Consider the following 12983-nt stretch of genomic DNA (forward strand, 5'->3'; position numbering starts at 1 on the left):
CAACATGCTACGCCAGTGCCTCACCATAACTCTGGATATGCTTTACAGCGCTGTTCGCAACGTTATTCCTCGACTACAGCTATTGAGGAATGATGGTGGACATATTGAGCATTTCCTGTAAAGGACATCATCTTCGCTTTGTCTTATTTTGTTATGCTAATTATTGCTATTCTGATCAGATGAAGCGCCATCTGTCGGACGTTTTTCGAACTTTTGTATTTTTTTGGTTCTAATAAAACCCCATGTCATTCCAAGCATGTGTGTCAATTTGTACCTGTCTATCTACATTATTCCGTGATTTATTCAGTTTTCAAATTTATACTGACTTTTTGATCACCCAGTACTTTTGTTACTGTGTGACGTGCCCGCAACACCACCAGGCGACATCCAACGCCGCGGTGGGCAGTGGTCATAATGTTTTGACTTATCAGTGTATAACTTCGAATATATCACAGAATTTGCGGAAAAAATAATAATATTTGGGGAAGAGAAACATCAGAGATTGAAAGAATCTACCTCCTGTGTCACGGTTCACTTTAGCTCTTGACCGTGCTATCCAGTTTTCACCTGATGCACAACACAACAGAGTGCAGACCTCATCGTCAGGTACAGACTCCGTCTGTTGAGCGTTTATCCATCACCTGTCTCTGACAAAACCTCATTTTCTCGCCCAGGAATCACCGGACATGATCCCTGCGCTGCGGTCAATCGTGCGGGGCTACGCCTCCAGCTGGCTGGGCAACGTAGAAGGCTGCAGGGAGGCGCTGTCGCAGCCCCAGACGCGGCAGCTGGTGCGCTCCGGCGGCCGCTACGACCTGGTCATCACCGACATCCACTTCACAGACTGCACGGCTGCCTTCGCGCACCACCTGGGCGCGCCGCTAATCAACGTCGCCACCAGCTTCCCCTTCTCCTGGACACACGACAGGGTGCGTCATTTGAGATTCACACCGATGAGCCAAAGCATTGGGACCACCTGTTTAGTAATGTTGCTCCAGTATGCAAACACAATACAGCAGCGATTCTGCTTGGTATGGACTCTGTAAGTCCTTGACAGGATTACAGAAGTATGTGGCACCAAATGTCTACGCACAAGTCAAGCAATACCCGCAAATTACGGAATGGTGGTTTAATGGACACTCAGTTGGCTCCCGATATGCATTCCAATGGGTACAGACCAGACACGTGTACTCCGCGAGACATCAGTGTGAGTTCACTATAATGCTCCTCAAACCACTGTAGCACGTTTCTGATCTTGCAACACAGGCAGTTATTCTACAGGAAGAGACATCATTGTAGGGGACACCATTCAAGCATGAAGCGAAGCACATGGTTTGCAATATGTTCATGCATTTTACTGCAGTTCCCAAGGAAGCCCAACTCAGTGTAGCCCATAGCATGATTCTACCCTCACCGGCCAGCACCTGTGGAGTGGTTGATGTTTCATGCAGCTATTCGCCTGGATGACGGCGTGTAAATACCGAACCATCGTCCTGTTGTAACAAGAAATGTGACTCATTCGACAGGCGACACATCGCCATTGTTCCACAGTGAAAACTCAGTGATGCTGTGCCCACCGAAATCGTAACTTTTTATTTATTTTTATTTATTTATTCAACGTTCCGTGGGACCAAATTAAGGAGAAGTCTCCATGGTCATGGAACGAGTCAAAACATGAAATTATAACACTATAGTAGAAACAGATAAAATGAAATATAAAAAAACATATTCAGGCGACCAGTCGTAAGTTTACATAAAGAAAATCAACAATGTAACACTGGAATTTGCTTAATTTTTTAGCTCTTCCAGGAGCTCCTCGACAGGATAGAAGGAGTGAGCCATGAGGAAACTCTTCAGTTTGGACTTAAAAGAGTTTGGGCTACTGCTAAGATTTTTGAGTTCCTGTGGTAACTTATTGAAAGTGGATGCAGCAGAATACTGCACTCCTTTCTGCACAAGAGTCAAGGAAGTGCATTCCACATGCACATTGGATTTCTGCCTAGTATTAATTGAGTGAAAGCTGCTAACTCTTGGGAATAGGCTAATATTGCTAACAACAAACGACATAAAAGAAAATATATACTGTGAGGGCAATGTCAGAATTCCCAGACTATTGAATAGGGGTCGACAAGAGGTTCTCGAACTTACACCACATATAGGTTGAACAACGCGTTTCTGACGATGTTATGGGGTCAATACAGGGACACACAGGGATGTGGAGCTCCGTGTTCAACAATGGCCTGAATACGGTGTGCCCCGAAACACCTGTGTCTGTGCCAGCACTGTGTTCTGTCGCCAGATGCCTCAGATCGCTGCCTACACTGGGTTACACAGTGTGGGGTCCTCCGACCTTTGCGTTTTGTGAAGAGACATGGACGTACAGTACCATACAGTCTACGCGTTATTTCACCCTCCTCCAGCTACTTTCCATACGTGCTCACGACAGTAGTACGCAAACAGCCGTTTCAGATATTTTCGTTTCCAGCCGCAGCAATGTGCCCTTTGTCAAAATTACTTGCATCAGTGGATTTCCACATTTGTGACCCGTATCTTCGCTATAATGACTGCCCATTCGTCTGTCTTCCGCATACATTCCTTCCGCGTCCGCAACACCACCAGGAGGCATTCAGCCCTGCGTATGGCAGTGGTCACAATGTTTTGGCTTGTCAGTGTATTTCCCTTCAGTTTTCTGGCTGTCATGGTGAGTAAACTACGTGTGCCTTAGGGAAAAATTCTAGTACTTTTTAACCTCTCAGAGTTTCATCTCAGACAGTCACTTTGCAAATGGTCAATACATCAGATCTAATGTCCATATACACTAAAGTTTGTGTATAATTATAGCACCCCCTGAAAGTAGCCCAAATGAATGAAAAATTGGGTTATGTAAAGGAGCCAAATGTACATCTCGTCATCTTGCTCATCCAATACACTTGGTGACAAATACATAAATGTGGCAGAAAGAGAACGTCCTGTTGTTATAAGGTAGTTTCCTTGTCAATGGCAGCTGTACAAGTTCAGCGCATGGCGAAACAGTGTAAAGCATCAGCTAAGGGCAAAATACATGACGACACAGTTTAGCAACAATTTACATCGAGTTATTAACCCTTTGAGTACCAGTAGTTTCTACCTGAAACCAACACTTTATTCTTCATCTACATCAACACCTACATGGATACTCTGCAAATCACATTTAAGTGCATGGCAGATGGTTAATCGAACCACCTTCACAATTTTCTATTATTCCAATCTCGTTTAGCGTGTGGAAAGAATTAACACCTATATCTTTCCATACGAGCTCTATTATTACTATTATTATTATTATTATTATTATTATTATTATTATTGAATTACTAGTACCGCCGGCCGGGGTGGCCGAGCGGTTCTAGGCGCTACAGTCTGGAACCGCGCGACCGCTACGGTCGCAGGTTCGAATCCTGCCTCGGGCATGGGTGTGTGTGACGTCCTTAGGTTAGTTAGGTTTAAGTAGTTCTAAGTTCTAGGGCACTGACGACCTCAGAAGTTAAGTCCCATAGTGCTCAGAGCCATTTTTTACTAGTGCCTTTGGCATTAAAACAATATTGTTGAAAGACAGAGACATCTAGTGGTACACTGAGGTACTTCTACGAATGTAGTGCATTGTGGCAGCCATTTATGGTGCTCAAAGCAACAGTCCCTCCGGAGACCCTGCTAGGTGATTGTAGGAGACTGTGACGTGCGGTTCTTTTTGTAATATCCATATTGAGGAGATCATTGACAGTAAAAGTATTTCTTGCCCGCCCGGCTATCCGCGCGGTCTAACACGCTGCTTCCCGAGCGGGTAGGCATGCCGGTCCCTGGCACGAATCCGCCCGGCAGATTAGTACCGAGGTCCAGTGTGCTGGTCAGTCTGTGGATGGTTTTTAAGGCAGTTTTCCATCTGCCTCGGCGAATGCGGGCTGGTTCCCCTTATTCCACCCCAGTTACACTATCTCGGCGATTGCTGCGCAAGCAGTCTCCACATACGCGTACACTATAATTACTGTACCACGCAAACATTGGGGTTACACTCGTCTGGAATGAGACGTTCCCGGAGGGTCCTCTGGGGGCCGAACTACACAATAACCCTGTGTTCGGTGTGGGACGGCGGTGGGGCGGGTGGACTGCTGTGGCCTGCTGTGGGGTTGTCAACCACTGAGGGCTGCAGCAGGGCAAAGCCTCTCCGTCGTTTCTAGGTCCCCAGTTCAGTATACCATACACAATACACAAGTATATCTTGAGCTATTATAATGTAATTATTGTTAGTAATTCTGCTTGAAGTGGCTTCAAATGAAATCGCTGGAATACTATGTAGTTTTAATACAAAATGTAGCAAATTTTCGGAGAGCTACAATTTGTTTTAAGCATTTTGAATTAACGTAAGATTCGAGATGTGGGATTTTCTTTAGTAAAAAAACAAATTTGCTTTAAAACGTATCACATGAAATGGTGAGTGACTGAAAACTGTATGTCCTAGTGGTTCAAATGGTTCAAATGGCTCTGAGCACTATGGGACTCAACTGCTGAGGTCATTAGTCCCCTAGAGCTTAGAACTAGTTAAACCTAACTAACCTAAGGACATCACAAACATCCATGCCCGAGGCAGGATTCGAACCTGCGACCGTAGCGGTCTTGCGGTTCCAGACTGCAGCGCCTTTAACCGCACGGCCACTTCGGCCGGCTATGTCCTAGTGGTTCCAAAGTGAAACCACCTCAATTGGTCATTTATTTTGGCAATTTCTTATTGTCTTCATTTCTTGTTATGATAAAAAAGGTTACTTTTGTGAAAAATTTTATAACTTTGTCTTTTCATATTGTTGAGACTCAAAGGGATAATAGAAGTTTCACAGTATTTCACTGGGGTATGAAGACTGTGTATGGTAACATACACTCCTGGAAATGGAAAAAAGAACACATTGACACCGGTGTGTCAGACCCACCATACTTGCTCCGGACACTGCGAGAGGGCTGTACAAGCAATGATCACACGCACGGCACAGCGGACACACCAGGAACCGCGGTGTTGGCCTTCGAATGGCGCTAGCTGCGCAGCATTTGTGCACCGCCGCCGTCAGTGTCAGCCAGTTTGCCGTGGCATACGGAGCTCCATCGCAGTCTTTAACACTGGTAGCATGCCGCGACAGCGTGGACGTGAACCGTATGTGCAGTTGACGGACTTTGAGCGAGGGCGTATAGTGGGCATGCGGGAGGCCGGGTGGACGTACCGCCGAATTGCTCAACACGTGGGGCGTGAGGTCTCCACAGTACATCGATGTTGTCGCCAGTGGTCGGCGGAAGGTGCACGTGCCCGTCGACCTGGGACCGGACCGCAGCGACGCACGGATGCACGCCAAGACCGTAGGATCCTACGCAGTGCCGTAGTGGACCGCACCGCCACTCCCCAGCAAATTAGGGACACTGTTGCTACTGGGGTATCGGCGAGGACCATTCGCAACCGTCTCCATGAAGCTGGGCTACGGTCCCGCACACCGTTAGGCCGTCTTCCGCTCACGCCCCAACATCGTGCAGCCCGCCTCCAGTGGTGTCGCGACAGGCGTGAATGGAGGGACGAATGGAGACGTGTCGTCTTCAGCGATGAGAGTCGCTTCTGCCTTGGTGCCAATGATGGTCGTATGCGTGTTTGCCGCCGTGCTGGTGAGCGCCACAATCAGGACTGCATACGACCGAGGCACACAGGGCCAACACCCGGCATCATGGTATGGGGAGCGATCTCCTACACTGGCCGTACACCACTGGTGATCGTCGAGGGGACACTGAATAGTGCACGGTACATCCAAACCGTCATCGAACCCATCGTTCTACCATTCCTAGACCGGCAAGGGAACTTGCTGTTCCAACAGGACAATGCACGTCCGCATGTATCCCGTGCCACCCAACGTGCTCTAGAAGGTGTAAGTCAACTACCCTGGCCAGCAAGATCTCCGGATCTGTCCCCCATTGAGCATGTTTGGGACTGGATGAAGCGTCGTCTCACGCGGTCTGCACGTCCAGCACGAACGCTGGTCCAACTGAGGCGCCAGGTGGAAATGGCATGGCAAGCCGTTCCACAGGACTACATCCAGCATCTCTACGGTCGTCTCCATGGGAGAATAGCAGCCTGCATTGCTGCGAAAGGCGGATATACACTGTACTAGTGCCGACATTGTGCATGCTCTGTTGCCTGTGTCTATGTGCCTGTGGTTCTGTCAGTGTGATCATGTGATGTATCTGACCCCAGGAATGTGTCAATATAGTTTCCCCTTCCTGGGACAATGAATTCACGGTGTTCTTATTTCAATTTCCAGGAGTGTATGTTGATCAGCCAAAACATTATTACCACATCCCACCGTAATGTTGTATGCCACCCGGTGGGGTCGCGTTCATGTGACGCAGTAACAAATATACGTAAGCAGAGCAGTCATGGACGGGGATCACACTAGGGGGCTGCAAATGGGGAAATCCTTTCACAAAGGACAGCTTATTATATCGCAGAGCCTGTGAACGAGTACATCGAGAATGGCGAATCTGGTCGAATAATCACGTGCTACTGTCGTGAGCATCTACAGAAAGAGGTAGTAAGACAGTAAAATTATCACTAAGCGCTAAATGGTTGGGCGTCCAAGACTCCTCACAGAACGTGGTGTTCGGAGGCTTGTCTGCTCTGTAAAGTTGGGTAGATGGTGATCTGTGGCATCTCTGCCGAAAGAACACTGGTGCACGCATACGTGTTTCAGAGCACACTGTTCATCATACGTTGTTGGATATGGAGCTTCACAACAGACCACCCTATGTTTTCACATGTTGGTCCAACGACGTCGTCAATAACGATTGCAGTGGGCACAGGACCATCTGGATTCGACTGTCGATCAATGGAAACGTGTCGGCTCTTTGGGTGAATCACATTGTTGTTACTCTTGTTCTGTGGTCGTCTCCACAAATGCCGTCATCGAGGTGAATGACGACTCAAAACGTGCAATGCGCCACAGATGCAGGCTGGTGGGAGCAGTATTATGCTGTGGGAGACATTCTGCTGCGCTTGCATTTGACCTGTGGTAGTAATTGAAGACACACTAACAACTGAGAACCACTTGCATCCTTTCATACTTGATATCTGCCGTGACAGTGATGTCATCTTTCAGCAGTGTAATTGTCCATGTCTCAGAGCCAGAACCATGGTACAGATGTTTGAGGAGCATTATAGCGAACTCACATTGACGTCTCAGTGACCAAATTCGTCTGATGTAAATCTTACGGAACCCATACCAAATTACATGATCTGTGCGTAGACATCTAATGCCACAACCTCCACAAACCTACCAGCACTCTGTCAGATCCTGGGTTCACGGAGTCAGTGATGTATTTCGTTCCAAGGACAAACAAATACGTTATTGGGTAGGTGGTCATAATGTTTTGGCTCGTTAGCGTAGTTCCTCGTTCACTTGCACTGATCTGTGTTCAGACATCGGTATAGTCAAAAATACAGTGTATGATGACTAAACCGGCCGGTTCCAGGCGCTACAGTCTGGAACCGCGCGACCGCTACGGTCGCAGGTTCGAATCCTGCCTCGGGCATGGATGTGTGTGATGTCCTTAGGTTAGTTAGGTTTAAGTAGTTCTAAGTTCTAGAGGACGGATGACCTCAGCAGTCAAGTCCCATAGTGCTCAGAGCCATATGCCGTGTGCCTCCTTATATTGAGGTTTGGTAGATGAATGTCCAGTAGTGAAGTATTTGTGTAATGTAACGCAGTTGCATAGCATACTCCTTGTCAGGTGCGGCGTCTGTGGAGTGTAAAATTGACCATGTTGGGCCTGATGCTCTTATTTGTAGGCTGTGTCCCATATATTATGGAGGACACGTCTGCTAGAAAGGTCGATGCTACACCAAGATGATTGAACGAAGAGTTATCAGATGAAGTAATAATATGAAAGCCAATGCCAGTAGACATGATCAATGGCAAAGTCACGCGAGTGGTTTGAATGCAACAGAATGACTGATCTCTGGCTAGTGGGCACATCGAAAGTATCTTGGATATTTTGCATGCTTATATTACACAGTTTTTCATAAGAATCTGATGGACTGAAATATATTGGACCAAGCAGTGACACCATAGAATGGGATACCTGCCATCTGGGTCACATGGTCATGAAGAATTATACAACTGCACTCTCATAGTTGGTTCAGTGCTGTGAAACTGCAGCAGCTGTGATGATGCATGTATTGACCTGATCAATAGAAGGGATTCATAGAAATTATCTGGACTATATGGCCACAGAATGTGATGACTGCTATCTTGTCCAGACTGATGTGACAAACTGAACAGCTTCTCATGCAGTTTTGGCTCTATGCTGGAGGACTAGAATTCTGTGTCGACCTGATAGGTGGAGGAGAGCCAGGCAGAGAAATGACCGCTCCATGTAATGAGGGTGGATGTCTTCTTATCCACATCTCCACGATGAACTGTGCAGCTCCACCCACAGTTTGGCTTGGTGTGGGAGCACTGCTGCAAATGTGAACCCATCTAGCTCAGCAGTTTGTACTGTCTGATGTGAATTTCATTGCTTATTCAAAGAATGACGATTACGTCAGCTTCCCTGGGCTGCATATTCCCTCACATTCTAGCTCTGCGACGTGTTTGTCACAGTCTCCTATCGTCCATGGTTTATGCTTGATTGACTTGCTGGTAAACTGCATGGAGGGAGATTTCCCAGAAACGTACCCAGGTTTTCCTTGATTCTTTGGTATGATGTTAAGATCGGGCTCTCATCCTCCATTGAGTCTTAAAGCCAGAGATCGTGTAAACTTGTGTGATCCTGATGGCTGATCTGTTGTCCTGTTTTTAACTTCCAAGTGAGGTGGTGTAATTGTAAAATACTTGACTCGTATATTTGAGGAGCACACCACTGATAGGAGCATGCTTTTTTTGCACTCCAGATCGCCTGACCTATCACACATTGAGAAGACGTGGGATGGGGATGAGTGAGACGGGCGCTCCTTGGATCCAGGTCAGACCTATGTCTATGAGCTGTGCTCACAGATTTGGGATTAGGAAGTAAGGCTACAGCTTTAGACGTCTTGTGAAGTCCATCGCGAGACCTGTGGTTGTCATGGTAAGTTCGATGCCCTGTGCAGAAGGTGTGAAGTATTCAGCATTGTAATTGACAGATGCACTGATTTATTGTACAAGATCACAGTGCAGCAGATGAAATAGTTCATAAGCTGTCCATGGAAAGTGAAAGTTCTTTAGGGTCCAAAACAGGACAAGATCGTTTTACTAAAATGTTGAAGGTTTCAAAGCCAGGTTACTGTATGCAGTAGCAGAGTCCTTCACTGAACTAATGCTGTATGTATCCAAGTCTACAGGTAACAGCAGGTTTCCTCGATTGTTTGAGGTGAAGCCACTGGCTGCTTGATGGTCTGAAATGTTCTTGGACGGCTGAAGCCAGTCCCTATTAGAGATCAGGAATGAAGCAGCTACGAGTCCAATGTTGAGGGATGCACACGTTAGAAATCAAGACGCCACTTTTACATAAATTTTAACCTGGCTTACTTACTTCCTCCCTTAGTCCCCTGAGTATGACGAGTCTGACAGTGATGGCGCTATGGTCGCTTTCTGTTCTTAGACTTGTTCCCCCTATTAAAACGTGCGGGAGTGTAAAGCCATTATCCAGCACAGAAGTTAAGTGCACGATCTTGCTGTGATCGTTAGCACTGATAGGGCGGAAATTACTGAGTCTCTGGATAAGATTGCCTCTAATGAAGCTGTCTTTTGTAAGTCTTTGAAGATTGTAAGTCCAAAATTACGTGATGCTATATATACAGTTGAAAATTTGCCCCATGAGAGTGAGAGTGATGTATGGTGAAAGTTCGATGCTGTTGTCCAGACTTCAGATGGAAAATATAAAAAAGTTGTCCAGTGCAAGCAATAAGGTTGTATTCTTGTTTAATAAATTTACAGCACTCTTTCAAAAAAAATTTTCTCGCACACACAAGTTGTCATAGTCCATTTGTACCTGTAAATAGACTCTTGTGATAAGTTTTTAGTTAAATGGGCAGTGGTAGATATTGTTGAGTGTCTGACCATACAAAGATGATAAGTTTGAAGATGATGCCATAGAGTCCACTGGAGAGTAAAAAGCAAATTTAACGAACTCATTTCTGATCTCTAGTCCCTATACACTAGCCATACACTGTAGTTTAGGGCACCACTCATCGTGTTGCAAGTGGCTTTTAGCATCAGTTACACTGTATGTCAGCAGCTGTGCAGTCTCAATACTGAAGTCTCAGTTGCCATCACGCTGGGATACAAGAAGCTGTCTCTAATTCAGTTGCTCCTGAGTGTATTTTGCTTGTGAAATATGGAAACTGTGATATGAACTATTGTGAGAAATGTTTTTTTGCCAGAACAGGTGGGGAACCCAGACCACCCAGCATACACGGAGTTGTTCAATTCAGACGCCATTGCACCATTCACATTCTGGCAGCGTCTGAAGCACTCGCTGGCATATGTTTACACACGTCTGGGCTACCGCTGGTTGTCGGACAGGCAGGTGGACGCCTTGGTGCATGACGTCTTCGGTCCAGGAGTGCCGCCTACGCACCAGATTGTGCGCAACGCCAGCCTTGTGCTGCTCAACACCCACTGGAGCATCGACCAAGTCATCCCCAGGGTGCCTGCCCTCGTAGAAGTTGCTGGTCTGCATGTTCCAGAGCCCAAACCTCTGCCACAGGTGGGTAGCATGGTGTGGCATACTCTCACTTCTGGGGGATGAGCTCCTTTTCTGATTAGAATTATTTGCTTCAAGTTACTCTTGATGGGTCAGTGTATGGGCAACTGAAAGAACGCAGGTCATACAGTTCAGTACCATTAGCATATTCCAACTCGTATTAACCTGCTATACCACCAAAGAATAATGTGGAGGGTAGATAATTCTAAGTTCTTAAGTGTGCATATTGCTGGGAAAAAATATAAAAACCATATATTGCCAGAAGAATAATTACCAACTTGGGGAATATCAAAGTCAGTAATTTAACACATTTTTCTATATTTCCATGAACTGATTCCTTATGGAATAATACCTAAGGATAACAAATCACTAAGGCAAGAACTATTCGTTGCACAGAAGGAAGTAATTAGTATAATGTGATGGGTTCCTGTCATACACCTAGAATGCATCTCTTTAAGCAACTGGGAACATTAACCACAGCCGCACAGTACCTTTATTCACATTATAAATTTGTCTTCAGCAATTCATCTGACTTTAAAAATTATAGGAACATTTACAAGTACAACACTAGAAGGGAAAATGTGCTGTGTCACCCTTTAATGAACTTAACTTTGGCACAAAAATGGCTGAAATATGCAGCTATAAAACTCGTTGATGATATGGCCATGGAAATAACTTCCTGTGTTTGTTTCATTGGTATGTTCCATATGATAATGTTTATCATCAGTATGATCTAGAAGTACATAACTAACTAAGTACCTAAAACAGGTTCCTGTAGCTCCACCCAGTGTATCTGGGGGCACAAAAGCTCTAGCAACTCCTGGTCTCAGGTATGATAACATCTGTTCAAACTATGTTCATTCACAAAATGCACTACATTTCATATGAAGGTCAGTTGTGTATTACTTGATACTCTCTGGACAGCAATGGCCTCAGATACCTGTCATTCACAGTCAATTTTTGAGAAGCGTAGATGGATCAGTTGTTAAGAGTTCCTGATTCCATTTCTACTAAAGAAATTTGCTTGTAATTCCTCAGAATGGTGTTTCCATAGACATACCATATTTGCTACACTGGGCAACCGACAGTCGATACCATTTTACTCTGTTCATTTGTAGTTCCAAAACCATTTTGCATTGTTCTGACAGGGGAAATGTAATCATATAACATTCAGAAAGTCAGGAAAAGGCAGTGAAATCTTGTGCAAAATTATGCCAGTGTGCCAGTGTACTACAATGTGGTGTCCTATAGCCTTTTCACTTACAGTGGTAGTAGTTATAGCTAAATTGAATATATTAACCCTTTAACTGCTATTATCCCATTTCCAGATTGACTAAAATACAGCATTTAGTTCAAGGTTATTTCATTTTATTTTTAATTTTACATCCATTTTCCCAGTCTCTGCATTAATCAGGTAACAGAAAAATAAATGCAGGTTGAAGGAAAATAATTTTACAGTTTATGAGTTAATATTACATGTTTAAATTCAGCTGTTTATATAATTTAACTTCTATAATTTATAGTTTAAAATTGTGAGGAATAAAATAAAATGAAAAAAAAGCATTGGTATCTGCAGGAATTGAACAGCTGTTTAAATATATTTCAATTCTATAATTTATAGTTTAAATTGTGATGAATAAAATAAAATGAAAAAAAGCATTAGTATCTGCAGGAATTGAACATGCATTGCCAAATTGTCAGTCTGTGCTTCAGACCTCTTGCCCACAATGGGATTATGATGCTTGTTCTATAAAAAGCACTCACACTCTGTGCTTCTTGGACAATATGCTACAGGCAGTCTCAAAGAAAAATACAGAGCTTTTGTATTCCATAATCTACGGCAAATCATTGACTTCAGATTAAATATTTTTTTCAGACCATGATTCCTAAAACTACCTTGATATTCACCTGAATTACTCTCTGCTGTTGTTTTTACTCTGTTCAAGATAATGTTAGAAAACATGCTGTATGCAACTGGTTGCAAAGCAATTCTTCTGTTGTTTATAACATCTTGTTAGTTGCATTTCGTATGCAGTTGATGTATCATGGCCACTTTCAACTCTCCTGGGGAGTTTTTGTGTTCTCCAAGTTTTCTCAGAGATTAATTTAGGCTTATTTTTTAGTTTTGGTAGAGACCATTTCAAAAGTTGTGCTGTAATCCTTTGATAGTTGGGGATCACCCTTCTTCAAGATGTTCGTGAGTGTCTGTGTATTTGAGCTTAAGGATTGGTTCTGGACAGTGA

The 12983-nt window shown here is 44.6% G+C and overlaps 1 protein-coding gene across 1 annotated transcript in view; it reads left to right on the forward strand.

Moving 5' to 3' along the window:
• Positions 1–12983, forward strand: part of LOC126484095 (UDP-glycosyltransferase UGT5-like) — a 181023-nt gene that overhangs the window by 92484 nt on the left and 75556 nt on the right. The window contains exons 3-4 of the mRNA XM_050107470.1: positions 675–929; positions 10423–10743. Of these exons, the coding sequence (XP_049963427.1) occupies positions 675–929; positions 10423–10743 (576 nt within the window). The remainder of the gene's footprint in view (positions 1–674; positions 930–10422; positions 10744–12983) is intronic.

Source organism: Schistocerca serialis, chromosome 6 (assembly GCF_023864345.2).
Source record: "Schistocerca serialis cubense isolate TAMUIC-IGC-003099 chromosome 6, iqSchSeri2.2, whole genome shotgun sequence".
In the NCBI taxonomy this organism is placed as follows: Eukaryota; Metazoa; Arthropoda; class Insecta; order Orthoptera; family Acrididae; genus Schistocerca; species Schistocerca serialis.